Source organism: Stegodyphus dumicola, chromosome X1 (assembly GCF_044657685.1).
Source record: "Stegodyphus dumicola isolate Sdum_Otavi_A_Nest chromosome X1, ASM4465768v1".
Lineage (NCBI taxonomy): Eukaryota > Metazoa > Arthropoda > Arachnida > Araneae > Eresidae > Stegodyphus > Stegodyphus dumicola.
This window is the reverse complement of record NC_140780.1, coordinates 233,704,127-233,718,838: the sequence shown is the minus strand read 5'-3', so window position 1 is coordinate 233,718,838 and position 14,712 is coordinate 233,704,127. Positions and strand designations below refer to the sequence as shown.

The 14,712-nt window shown below is 34.1% G+C and overlaps 1 protein-coding gene across 4 annotated transcripts in view; it reads right to left on the bottom strand.

The window, feature by feature from the left end:
* LOC118182767 (uncharacterized) overlaps positions 1-5,660 on the bottom strand; it is a 74,044-nt gene extending 68,384 nt beyond the window's left edge. For 2 of the 4 annotated variants that reach the window (XR_004757115.2, XR_004757114.2), the window contains exons 1-2: positions 5,318-5,654; positions 2,831-2,930 (exon numbers count right to left, since the gene is read on the bottom strand). Coding sequence is in view for 2 of the 4 variants with exons in the window: in XM_035352150.2 (XP_035208041.1) it covers positions 2,831-2,923 (93 nt within the window). In the remaining 2 variants the exon portion in view is untranslated. Of the gene's footprint in view, positions 1-2,830; positions 2,931-5,317 lie in introns of all 4 variants that reach the window. The other 2 variants (XM_035352150.2, XM_035352149.2) reach the window with 2 other exon arrangements.
* Positions 5,661-14,712: the final 9,052 nt, after the last annotated feature.

Genomic DNA, 14,712 nt, shown 5'->3' with positions numbered 1-14,712 from the left:
ATTTAAACTGATGATCTAATATCTGGAAAAATCTCAAATCCGGAATCGCTGAAGTACTGATGAGTCCGGATTTTGAACTTTGTGCTGTACTGCAAGATTTTAAAGGACATATTGTTGTGCATTTGTACTAGTGTTTTAGCTTTCATTGATGTATTTTGCACATGTTCTTTTTGTTTTCATCCACATTGGCTTGGCTGTAAACAGTAACAAAAGAAATGGCTGATCTTTGGAATATGGTAACTGGTAGTTTGGCGACATTTTGGAGGCGATAAAGGAAACTACCTAGGACTTTGGTAATAATGTGAGAATCACTCAGTTCCGATTACGCATTATTTTGTGTGAGGGAAATGAGAGATCATGAGATATGTCATGTGACATTAATGGACGAATTACAGTTGTTTAATTGGAAAAGGGGGGGGAATCTGGAAATTTCGTATTTAGCTATATTCTGTATTGTGTGAAACATGACATTAATGGATGAATTACAGTTCTTTAATTGGAAAAGGGGGTTAATTTGGAAAAGCTTCATTGTGTGTTGTGTGAAATAGCGTTGATTAATTTTTAGATTGCATGGCGCTATGTAAAGTGAATTCTAAATTTTTAATGCGTTTATCTGATAATAATAATAAGTTGAGATTGTGTGAAAGGAAGGATATTACAAGTTTAAATGGTGGTGCAAGAAATATGGTGAAAATGGACATTTTGTGAAAAGGAGTGTAAGGAAGGGTACGTGGTTTGCTGAAAGTAATTTGAGTATAGGTGAAATTTTATTAATTTCTTATTACTTGGTGAATAGACTTCCAGTTGACTACTGGATTTAGGATTTATAAATTAGCAGTAGTACTGCAGCGACGTAATGAAGATTCTGAAGAAGATTAGGTAAGTTAGTATTTTTAATCATTTGAGGATATTATTTTTATGCATTGTTCTAAATGTAAGGAGTAAATAAATTAAAATGGTATTATTTGAAAATTGTTATTAGCAATGATTTAGTTTAAAGTAATTAGGATTGTAATCTAATTTTTATTAATTTAATGTATGTGCTTATTTATATTTTAAGTAGTGTTTTTTAATTTAATTATATTTTAATTTAATGATCGTGATTTTGTGAGTTATATGTTTGTAGTACTTTGGAATATGTTTGAGTAGTATACGTTGAGTATTTTCATGTATTTTCGTGAAATTTTTCTAATTTATGACAAAAAAGCAGTGTACGTGGATATAGTGAAGAGCGTGCGCAATGCCATTTTTGTGCAATTCTGGGATGTTTTTTTAAGTAAAAATAAGTTGATGTGTACATGCTTTAGTGATATTTTAATTAAATGATAGTTATTTTGTGAATTTTATGTTTGTAGGAATTTGGTATATGTTTTAGTTGAAGTAAACGTGCATGGAAATAATTTAAATATTTGACACTAAGTATTTGTAATGTTTGCGGTATGAATTTGTTGGTGACGTTTATAATATAATAGATAATTTAGAGGTAAAAGTTTTTGGATATTTTATTTATTTTATACATGGAAATGTTCATATTTGGAAAGGGTATATACTTTTTCGCGATAAGGTAATTTCATATATGTTCTTTTTACCGGGTTTAAAGATTCAGAAAATTGTCATGCATTTTCGTGAAATTTTTCTAATTTATGAGAAAAAAGCAGTGTACATGGATATAGTGAACAGTGTGCGCAATGCCATTTTTGTGCAATTCTGGGATGTTTTTTTAAGTAAAAATAAGTCGACATGTACATGGTTTAGTGATATTTTAATTAAATGATAGTTATTTTGTGAATTTTATGTTCGTAGGAATTTGGTATACGTTTTAGTTGAAGTAAACATGCATGGAAATAATTTAAATATTTGACACTAAGTATTTGTAATGTTTGCGGTATGAATTCGTTGGTGACGTTTATAATATAATAGATAATTTAGAGGTAAAAGTTTTTAGATATTTTATACGTGGAAATGTTCATATTTGGAAAGGTTATATACTTTTTCGCGATAAGGTAATTTCATATATATTCTTTTTACCGGCTTTAAAGATTCAGAAAATTGTCATGCATTTTCGTGAAAATTTTCTAATTTATGGAAAAAAAGCAGCGCACATGGATATAGTGAAGAGTGTGAGCTATGCCATTTTTGTGCAATTCTGGGATGTTTTTTTAAGTAAAAATAAGTCGACCTGTACATGGTTTATGTGTATGTGTTATTGTGAAAAACGCGCAAGGAGTTTGCGATTGTGCACTTTTTCCCAATTTTGCAGTGAATATTTGTCATGATTAAGCAGTTTTGTTAGATAAAATTTCTAGTATAAGTGTAATTTGGCTAGTAGATTGTTGGAAAAAGTGTTCAGTAAATAAAAAGAAAAGAAACATGTCTTTACTTCGTGAAGACAAAATGGCGGCGGAAAAAAAAAATAGAGGGTTGCTGTAGCAGAGTTGGTCGCCAAATTTTCGCCAAGTTACCATAATCCAAAGATCAACCAAAGAAATCAAGAAGACTGCCCATTGGTGGCACAATTACAATGCTAAAAAACAGTCTGCCAAATCAGTCCTTTTATTTAAAAGAGCATAAAAATTTAGGGGGGGGGATCACCAGTTAAAAAAATTGTAACAAAAAATATTTATAAAGTATGTAACTACTAATATTTCCCAATATGGCTCTCATTTAAATAAAATTCTTAAAATATATGCAACTTATATATAAGTTAAACATATACTCTGGACTCTCAAAAAAGTTTTTAAATGTAAGTATTATAATTGCAAATATTTTAAATAAGTTTACAAAGTATTTATTAAAACTCATTAATAAAAATAACAACATAAAAGCTTACAAGTTCCTCTAGAACTCTCTTTCTTCGAGGAGATTTACTTGCTAAAACAATGCTACGGTGAAATGCCAGATGAGACAAAAAAGGCTGAATCATGATTATGCTAGAAATAAATATTATGTTAAAGCCATTATATAAAGGTAAAAGATATTTTAAAATGCTTTCCATTTTATTATTAAATAATTTTGGTCACGTTTAACACGTTGAGCGCGGCGCCGAATATGTTGTCCTTTCCATTCAGCCGGCAGCGAGCTAAGCCTAAGAAGGAACACATTTCCTTTTATTAAAGTATATATAAAAAATGGCAGATTTTTATGTTCACAATGTTTATCCTTTTCCTGAACGGTTTGAATAGTTTAACTAACTGATTTGGGGGGGAAGACAAAATCTTGTTTACATTTTTTGTACTTCTTAGAATACATTTAGCTTTAAAGATGTGTTTTGCGAAATCAAGACTTTAAGTCATTCCTCTTTCAAAAATTTCGTCTGATAAAAGATACTAAAAATTAGACAGAGGATTTCTGTGTAGAAAATTTAGACATGAAATAAGTTAAAAGCGATTATATCAACTATTAAATGAATTATTCTGTATGCCTGCTTATTTTTTGATGGAAATACTTGGCATTTTCAGGACACAAAAAGTGCTTCAAAGAACTTTGAAATATTAGTACTAACACATTAATCAATTAAATTGAAATAAATAATGGGATGTAATTTAATTGACAGAAATAATTTAATGTGGAAGATTTAGATTTAAAAATTTGCACACACAAATGATTTATCAGATTTTGTAAGGTTTTATTTCATAAATAACTTTGATTTTGAAATATGGCATTTGAACATATAAACCTGTGTGGATAATGAAAAAGTGATGAATATATAAGAATATTATCATTTTCAGTTAAGTTTTCTTATTGAATAATAAATTCTGACAGTCCTATGCTATAAGAATAGGGTCTATTTTTGTTTAGAATGTTTCAATACATTTCATTAAAACTAAATTTGATTACATTTCATTGAGACTATATTTATTTTTTAACTTTAATACTGTCGGTCCTGTGGACTGACACCAGCCAAACGAAAATTTCAGTGCCGATCCCCGGGTACCGATGCCAGCCACACGGAAAATTCATTGCTGGTCCCGAGGGACTGGCGCTGCACTCAACATGTTAATAAATATAGGTACAAGAACTAAAAATGACACAAAATTGGCACAGTATTTGGTATTTCCTGACTATATGCAAACTGAAAGTCATGAGGTAAAGCAGTACGTTGCCAAAATATTTATGTGGCAATCTACGATGGCAATAAAAATATTTAAGTTGCAACCCGGGTTATGCACATAACACGTCTATTTTGGATGCTGCATAATGTCAAATTTGTACAATTCTCCAGATTCTTTTTTAAAGGCAAAACAGATCACTATCTATTTGGGAAAGAATAACAACTAAACAAAAGGATTTCTCGCAAAAAGATAGGTCTTTTGATACTGATGTTTTTTCCTTTTTTAATTTTATGAACTGATTGCTCTTGAATGGAATTCTCAGTGCACTGCTACTTTTAAAATAGATGTTGCCTTTTGTACAGTATCTTGGCAAAAAATTAGTCATCAACAAGTTCGCAAATGCTCTCCAAATTCAACAATAGGCTTATGACTTTATGGTGTGGGTAAAATCCTAGTATACAGTATGGCCTTGGCACGATTTTGAAAATTGTCGCCAACACCAAAATGACTCGTTTACTGCTTATCAAAATGTTACCAAATCGTATGTATCCCATACACTAGGATTAAACCATGGTGTGGGGTGAAGGTAATCTAAAACTACGCAATATTTTCTAGCTCTAAATTTCTCTAATCCTGTTTTTTTTTTTTTTTTTTTTTTTTTTTTTAGTTTTTAAGGGGGAAAAAAAACATTCTTGAAAAACTTATAATTTACACTAGATACTTTTGAAAACATTAGCTTGAAATTCTCACACACACCGTTATTAAAGGGCTGAAATTGATTACAGAAAAATCTTCCTCTGATTTCATCCTCGATTTTGGATATTTGCCATAAGATCTGTTTATTATTTATATGCTTCTAAACAGTAATTATTTCAGTGTCATTATGACTTACCGACCATCTCGCTTAACATTTAGCATCATACTAACGCAAATTTAAAATGCATAGAATTTCACTTTTAAACAAAACAGATACTAAAATATCCAAAATACATTTACTACTTTAAAATAAAGATCAACCTAAAAATCTACAAATACTACTTTTTAATTCAGATATTCTTTAGAAAGATTTTTATAAAACCTTAACAAAGGTCTAAGAAAATCTAAGAAATCATTCTAATTAAATTTAATTCCTAAATAAAACTATACAAAAAGTAATAATTGAAAACAGAAGTAAGAATGCATTTCACAATTTAAAAAATATTGTTACATTTAACCGAAAATAAATTAAAACAATGAATGGAAAACCTAGAATTCTGCCTACGTACTTCTCTCCTAACTGCAGAATCAACGATAATAATTAGTAACTGCACTATTACTCGTTTAAATATTTTTTATCACTGTTTCAGTAATTCGTAAGTTTACCGGGCTTCGCTATTGTTGCCGAACACGATTTAAAAATTCAAAATCATTTGTCGCTGCCTAGAAATTCGAAGATGGGGCGTCCTGGCGATCTTTCAGTTAGCTTGATATTTGCGGCAATTTTAGGATATGTCAGCTAAATATTTCGCAACAGTATCCTTAAAACTGTTAATATGATCTCAAATAATTTCATTAGATTTCATTTCTTGCTTTTCATTCTGAAAGTATTTTATCCTAGTTCTCCTAAAAGGTAGTGTACCTTTATTTGTTAGCTGGTAGAAAGACGAGAAAGGTGCAGAGTATATTGTTGATACACGTGATGCCCAAATATATTAAAATAGGCCGATTCTATTCGCACCACCGGTTCGGATCATTTACCTGTAATAGCCAACTTGGAATCCTAAAAGACAAAATGACGCAGGAGAAAAAGATTACAGACTGGAAGTAGTATAATCTGATCTTAAGTAATAGTACCTTCCTGAATACAGCTTTAAGAATCAAGCAGGACATAGACTTAGCTGTGCACTTGTTTACTAACAGTATCATTAATGCAGTCAATACTGCCACCAAGAACATTCCCATTAAACAGACATCTGGAAAACTTCCCCGCCACATCAAAGATAAAATCAGAGAAAGAAATAGATTAAGGAAAGCCTGGAATCGAACATGGAACCCGAGTACTAAAACGGAAATTAATAGACTGAATCGTGACATCAAACAATCAATTCTTCAGCTCAGAAATGACCTTTGGAACGAGAAAATCATGAATTTTAATGAACCAGACAATGCGTTCTGGTCATTTGTCAGAAATCTAAAAGGAAAAGCTGTAGCGAACAAACCACTTCACTTCAATAATAGCGTGGCTCTCACTAATAAAGAAAAAGCAAACGCCTTTGCAGAACATTTTGAAAATCCGTTTAAACCGAATGAGAGTCCTTGTGACATAGACTTCGCTTATGATGTAAGATACTGCATTAATGACTGGTTTACCTCACAGGAGGACTTAGAAGACAATCTGGAACTCACCTCTCCACATGAAATCCAAGAAATCATAAGGAAACTAAAAAACGGGAAGGCACCGGGCTATGGTGCAATAACCAACCTAGCGATCAAGAACTTACCGAAAATTTGTATTGCAAGATATGCCAGTATTTTAAATGCTTGCTTAACTATCAATTACTTTCCGCTTGCCTGGAAAAGAGCCAAAATGATTGTCTTACCTAAAGCCAGCAAGGTCACGCCGGCGTCCCGCAAGGGTCAATTTTAGGCCCGATCTTATATCTTTTCTTTGTGACTGACTTCCCTAAAACAGACTTTAACTACAATTACTTCATTGGCTGTTATGCCGATGATACCTCGCTTGCTGTAAAATCTATGTGTCCTAATCAAGCTGTCAGGAAACTTCAACAAGTCATGCCGCAAATAGAATTTTGGTGTACCAAATGGCGTATTTCAATTAACGCAGATAAATCTAAACTGCTCATTATCCGAAAGAAGAACTCTGCCACTGAAATCACAGAAAAGCTTAAGCTATTTGACACAGAAGTTTCTAGAGAACTCAAGGCGAATTACCTTGGCGTTATTATTAATGATAAATTTTCCTGGAAGGATCACCTGACTCATGTCAGGGGAAAAACACTACGAGTCATTCAGAGTCTTAACCCACTTATTAACGAGCACTCTAAACTGGACTTAAGAAGAAAACGGCACATATACATCTCTGTTATACGGCCAATCTTCACGTATGCATCCCCTGCGTGGGCATCAGTTAGAGACAGGGACATATCTAAATTACAAATTACACAGAACAAATTACTGCGCACCTTCACGAATGCGCATTATTTTGTATCTAATAGGACTTTACACAAGGATTTGAAAATTGGAACTGTCATAGAGCATCTTCATCGCTTAAACTCCAGCTTTTTCCAGAAAGCAGTTACATGCCCTCACATGACAAAATTACATGTATTTGACTACATTCCACTACCGGAAGATAAAGAGTTACGATCGCTGGCAGCCCACATAGCCAGAGATCTGAACTTTCCTACTTAAAGTAGAATATTCCTGTATATAGTTGTATATATTGTATATAGCTTTTATGAACACTTTTCTCATTATTTCATCGAAACGTCTATATGATATCTGATCTTACAAACTGCATTTTTGTCACTGTAACTCTATATTTGCAAATGTATACTTTTGAGAGTTTGTATTCTTACAAACTCGTTCTGTCATGTAATATACTCTCACAGTATCTTATCATAAAAACTCATGATTGCTTTACCTTGCACTGCTCCGTCTGCGGCGCGTCTTCTTGTATGGCCTAATTCCTAGGCTTGCGGCATCTTGCTCGCCCCCTTCTGCCTCACTTCATTCTCTCAACTCCTACCACGTCAGACTTCCTACCGTCATATGCCTACTGGCTCTCTTCATGAGCTGGAAACAGCGCGCTTCCCGCGCTACTCCAGCCATACTTATTCGGATCGGATCGCACCTCCGGTGCGATTAGCCGTTTAAGCTATTCGCACCAACATTATTAACCACGTATGCGCATTGAGTTGTCAGATCCCGCAATTGAATCCAATCGAAAGGAACTGATTCTACGTAAGCGAACTATTGTAGTGAATCTTTTTTTAAAAAATAAGGCGGAGTTCAGTTCTACCTTGGCGTAGTTTATCATTTTTTAAGCGTTGGCGACTTTCAAAAGTTTAGAAAGGAAAATGGGTTCCTTTTCTTATAAAAAGAAGGAACACATTTCCTTTTATTAAAGTATATATAAAAAATGGCAGATTTTTATGTTCGCAGTGTTTATCCTTTTCCTGAACGGTTTGAACAGTTTAACTAACTGATTTGGGGGGAAGACAAAATCTTGTTTACATTTTTTGTACTTCTTAGAATACATTTAGCTTTAAAGATGTGTTTTGCGAAATCAAGACTTTAAGTCATTCCTCTTTCAAAAATTTCGTCTGATAAAAGATACTAAAAATTAGACAGAGGATTTCTGTGTAGAAAATTTAGACATGAAATAAGTTAAAAGCGATTATATCAACTATTAAATGAATTATTCTGTATGCCTGCTTATTTTTTGATGGAAATACTTGGCATTTTCAGGACACAAAAAGTGCTTCAAAGAACTTTGAAATATTAGTACTAACACATTAATCAATTAAATTGAAATAAATAATGGGATGTAATTTAATTGACAGAAATAATTTAATGTGGAAGATTTAGATTTAAAAATTTGCACACACAAATGATTTATCAGATTTTGTAAGGTTTTATTTCATAAATAACTTTGATTTTGAAATATGGCATTTGAACATATAAACCTGTGTGGATAATGAAAAAGTGATGAATATATAAGAATATTATCATTTTCAGTAAGTTTTCTTATTGAATAATAAATTCTGACAGTCCTATGCTATAAGAATAGGGTCTATTTTTGCATAAAAATTCCTCTGTTAAATAAAAGAATTTATGTAATTTCTGTAGCCTTTTTGTCAATACACTAAAGATTTTTTAACTAATTACTCGTCCTCACCTGCATTTAGAACCATCATTAAATCCTATTTTATCTAATCATTTCCTGAACATTATCATGTATATAGATTGACCTCGTCTTTGTAACTGATAATTATTACTTGCAAATTATTTTCTTGCTGGTGAACTATTGACATTCCTTTTTATTGCTGAGTTAGGGTTAACAACCTTCGCTCTCACTACCGCCTGCCTTACGGAAATCGGCGTAAAATGCTGGTACCTGGGCTGATTGTGCGCATGCGCGAACGTAGGTGGTGTGAAAGCCTGTTAGCTATTCTCACCGTCAGTGCGATTAGCCACTGCGGGTATAACGCTATCACTGGGAAGGGGGGTGTATGGCGATATTATTCGCGTTAATGATGCACCATCTGTGAAACTCCTCGCATGCAATTTTCTTTTCGCCAGAGTGGCAATAGTAAACCCTCAAGAAGAAAAAGAACAATGACTGATTTTCTGTAATTTTATATGCAAGAAATGTAAATAAATATTAATATTATTGGAGTCAGAACAGTGTTTAACATTTCCTATGTTCCAGACTTCCACACCGATGATTCTTCTACTGAGGATATTAAGAATGAACTTTGCAGTGAAAGAATCCCAATTCACTCGGAAAATAGACAACTCAGATGTAAAACTTCCAGTTTTCTGTGTTTCTATTCAGAGAACTGATGCCGGAAGCATTTACAGAAAGAAAAAGCTACTAGATTTTAAATTGACTTAAATTTAAAAGCAACAGGAGCACAAGGATGTGTTACCAGTGCCAACGATATGGACATGAGCAATTATTTTGCAATAACCTTCCTAGATGTATGAAATGTGATAAGGGCCATCTTACCTACACGTGTAAACTTCAAAAAGAGGAGAAACCTACCTGTGTCAATTGTAAATTAGACCATGTAGCGTCGGCAAATATATGTGAATTTCGACCAAAATATCGCAAAGTTGAACATCTGAAGAAGCGATTTCAATCGGCCAATCTCTGATGTTATTACTAGCAAGCTTCCCCCCCCCCCGAGAAATAAGAAGTGAGAAATTAAGAGCAAGACTCCAAATGAGAAATCTTACTCTGATGTTGTGTCGCAAGGCTCAAAAGATTTCCAGCTGGATGAAAATGTCAAAAAATTGGTTAGCAAATTTATGGAGTTTGCTTAAAAATGTAAATAACTGCAGTCTCCTCAGGAAGAGTTTCTTCTTGCACTGGAGATCGTCGAAGAGATGATTAAAATGGACTTATAAATTAGTTCACCTTTTCTATACGATGTCTAACTAAATTTCACTTTTAGTTCTGGAGGGCTCCGATGAATGACGCCACCTTATGGATCTGTTTCGCTGGTTACGCATTTACTTCCACGGTTATGATGTTGTAGAGTTGCGCGCTTCCAACCTGCACGCAACCAAGTGGTGATAGCTGAAACTGGAAATTAGACAGAGTTCTGCGAAGGGTTTAAGTCCCTTTTTATTCAACTTTAGAAGTTACAAATGCGTGCTCTTGACGCTCACAAACTACGCCGACCCGGCGGTAAAATAAAAATAAGAAACTAAAAAGAGATAATAACAAGAGACTAACTACGAGGCTCTATAAACGTAACTAACCTCACCGCGTTCTAAGGAACCGCTGATAATTCAGCAAAATCTGAATACCACGTTGAAAGATTAACAATTTGCCGAGGCAAGCACACAGGCCGAAACGCGTGGTTATTCAATTTCTAACTATCTCCCTCCGCGCTCGTGAAGTAAGGAAAAGCACACTTCGAACTCGTTTCCTTTCTATTTAACTCAGAATACTTCCGCTGATAATTTGAATCCTTGCGCGTTCTACTAAAAATTTACATACTCTGGCATTGGCAGTTCCAGGGGAAAGTAAGCCTTGACAGGAAAGATAGTTTAAACTTAAAATAAATGTTAGTTAAAATAAATATAAACCCTACATTTGCCGCTGCCAGAATTTGGAAAACTTGGAAGCAGGTCCTACAAACGACCTGTTGTAAAGTTTCTACAATTCTGAACTAACTTTTAAGAGCCTCGTTTACATAAAAAAAATTTTATGTAACAAAAGGTATACTAAATTTCTGTAGATACTTATTTGAATCTCTCTTCTTACAGCAACTTTTCCTAGACTTCAGCAATCAATCTTGTTCTTTTCCTTCCAGCATCTGGAAGGAATAAGTATCAGTACCTTTCTAAATACATTATAATTTACACTTTCTTGACACTGAATACATTTTTGTTTTTAAACGATTTATTTTCCTTAGTTACTGCTTACTTCACATTCATTCAAGTATTCAAACATTAATTTAGCTTTACCCTGGCTCTCCACCATGTGTGGTGTCAAACGGGAATATTCGTGTTTTAATATTACAACACTTCCCCTAACCCCCATGATTTGTTAGAATTCAGCGACCAAATAGACACACCTTACTCGACATTCTACAACTCGATGAGCTACTTTAACATTCTTAAAAATTCAAGTGTAGGTGCAGAACCCTACAAAACACATTCATTCTAACTTCCCCCTCATTCATCTTTAGACATGTAGGCTTTCGCTCTAAAGCATGATTTTATCTACAGTTTAATACTTAAATTTTGAATTCATTGCTTTTGAGCATTTACTTTTAGCATCTAACTTTTTATGCTTCTAGACTAAATTCTACTTTTACGTAACATTCAAGTATTTACGTATATTTACAAAATTCTAAGACATATGGTTTTTTACAATTTACAATAAAATGAATAAGAGAAAATAAATTTTTACTTTACTCATTCTTCGCCAAGCTGGCGGCACTGAAACTAAAGTTTTTATTAATACAAGAATACGAAGTTATTTTTATCTTCGGCCAAATTTTGGCTTTAACATAAGAGAATTAGTTTTTCGACCAACAGAAACTGCTTGTTCTTAGATTTTATACTTAAAGAAAATAATACTTTTGCCTTAGCTAAATAAGTAAAACAAAACTAAGTCTCAACCGAGACACATTGATTTTCGTCAAAACATAGAACTTCGTACAGTCGGTCACAAAAGTATTCGAACACCGGCAACCATTCAGAAAATTTACTTTTCCGTTGAGAAACAAAATTGTCTCCAGAGTCCATTTTGGTTCGATAGAAAAAAAAAACAAAAGGATGGCTCATGTCCAAAATTGGCTAGGTGCATGAAACAAAATACAACATGACCTATCTGGGGCAGATGGGAAACAAAATGGCTGCTCACGTGATCCATTATTGCGCTCAGAGAAAACGCAAAGTGTGGCTGCGGCTCGTCTCGGTTCGCGAAGAGTGAAAACCCAAAACGGTCTGTAGTGTCTATCTTTGTTGGATGAGAAAACAAAAGGATGGCTCATGTCCAATTTATTTAGGTGTGGGAAAAATATAACGTGACCTATCTGGATGAGATGTCTCCAGCGATCCAGTATAGACTTTTTCCCCATCTGCAACAGGTGACATCTATAAACAATTTCATTGAAATCTCCTCGAAATATAAGAAACAGCTAGCTCGTGAAATTGTAAGGTATTCCCAATAAATTCCACTTCTTGAAGAAGGAAAAACATCCTAGCTGGAGATGAGGTAGAGAGAGAAAAAGCATGTTGCACCATGGAGAGCCCGCACGGTTCTGAACAGAAAACGTGGAATGCTTTTATAGAAAAGAGTTGAAAGTGAAAGTAAAAGCCGATTGGAAATTTTTCACTTGGTTGCCGACTGGGAAAAAATTTTCAGAGCTCAGAAAAAAAATTCTGAGATGTAAAAAAAAAAAAAACTTTTTGTTAATTTTTATCATGTCTTCTAGACATGATAAAAATTAACCCTACCCCCCTTTTGTGTGGGAATGTTGTCTCACTGTTTCTAAAATTAGACCATGACTCATTCTAGGAATTATATGTTTTAGAAAGGATGAGTCATGGTCTTTGGGTTTCTCCATTCCAAAGTAAACAAAGTGAAGACATCAAATTAATAGAAAAAAAAGGAAGAGTTTTTTTTTTTAGTCCAAAGGGGCATTGTCCCCGAAGGACTATTAGTTTCGTTTGGGCGTTTTGCGTCGACAACCGTAGAATGTCCGATTCACTTTTCAAAATAACGCACTTACCCAGATCCACCCTCACCTCCTCCTCGCTCTCTTATCCTTAACCACTCTCTCCTCCTCCTCGCTGTCTTATCCTCCTCCTCTCTCTTATCCTCCTCGCTCTCCCATCCTCCTCCACTCTCCCATCCTCCTCCACTCTCTCATCCTCCTCGCTCTCCCATCCTCCTCGCTTTCCCATCCTCCTCCACTCTGTAATCCTCCTCCTCTCTCTACTCATCCACACTCTCTCATCCTCCTCTCTCTTGTCCTCCATTTCCATATAGTTACCATTTCCCGTTGTATGAAACAATAGAATAGTAATCATTCTCAATAAAACGGTAGTCAAGCAACCGCAGTAAGAGGAAATCTTTGAAATAGATCTTAGTAAAAAAAACTATTGTAAAAATCATTTGTATTGAAAAACAATTATCATATCATTAATCACAATCAAAGTCCTTCGGGGACAATGCCCCTTTAGACGTAATCCAAAATCTGAATTCTTTCAGATTTTTTTTTTTTTTTTCAGCTCTGGAAATATTTTTCCCATTCAACAGCCAAGAAATATTTCCAGCCAATACAATTTCATTTTTACTTTCACTTTCAATTCATTTCTTATATCTATAAGAACATTTCATGTTTCTGTTCAGATCAGTGTGTGTTGTTCAAGATGCAGCAACTCTACTCCATCCCACAACCAGGAAAAAAAGATGTTCTTTCATGAGGAATTCTTTTGGCTTTCGAAAACAATTATGACATGATGATTGTAATACATTTCTGTTCTCATGTCCCATGCTTGAACTCAGATTTATTTCCGGAACTCTGAAAATTTTTCCTAGTCAGCTCGATAACCCAACTTTCGTATATTTATTTTTTAAGCCACTCGAGTTTCGACTTCCCATCCGTGTGTGCTGTGCGTTCAACCTGGAGACACATTCCCTGAGCTCTAAGAAAATGTTTCCCAGCAGACTCAATCGCTGAAATGGATTAAAAATAAATTCTTTCATACATTTTTAAACCACAAGAGTGTTAGGTGTCATGGAAAGAGCCTTTTTTCCCCTGAGCTCTAAGAAAATGTTTCCCAGCAGACTCAATCGCTGAAATGGATTAAAAATAAATTCTTTCATACATTTTTAAACCTCAAGAGTGTTAGCTGTCATGGAAAGAGCCTCTTTTTCCCTGAGTTCTAAGAAAATGTTTCCCAGCCCACTCAATCGCTGAAATGGATTAAAAATAAATTCTTTCATACATTTTTAAACCTCAAGAGTGTTAGCTGTCATGGAAAGAGCCTTTTTTCCCCTGAGTTCTAAGAAAATGTTTCCCAGCAGACTCAATCGCTCAAATGGATTAAAAATAAATTCTTTCATACATTTTTAAACCTCAAGAGTGTTAGGTGTCATGGAAAGAGCCTTTTTTCCCCTGAGCTCAAAGAAAATAATTCTCAGCCCACTCAATCGCTGAAATGGATTAAAAATAAATTCTTTCATACATTTTTAAACCTCAAGAGTGTTAGCTGTCATGGAAAGAGCCTTTTTTTCCCTGAGCTCTAAGAAAATGTTTCCCAGCAGACTCAATCGCTGAAATGGATTAAAAATAAATTCTTTCATACATTTTTAAACCTCAAGAGTGTTAGCTGTCATGGAAAGAGCCTTTTTTCCCCTGAGCTCTAAGAAAATGTTTCCCAGCAGACTCAATCGCTGAAATGGATT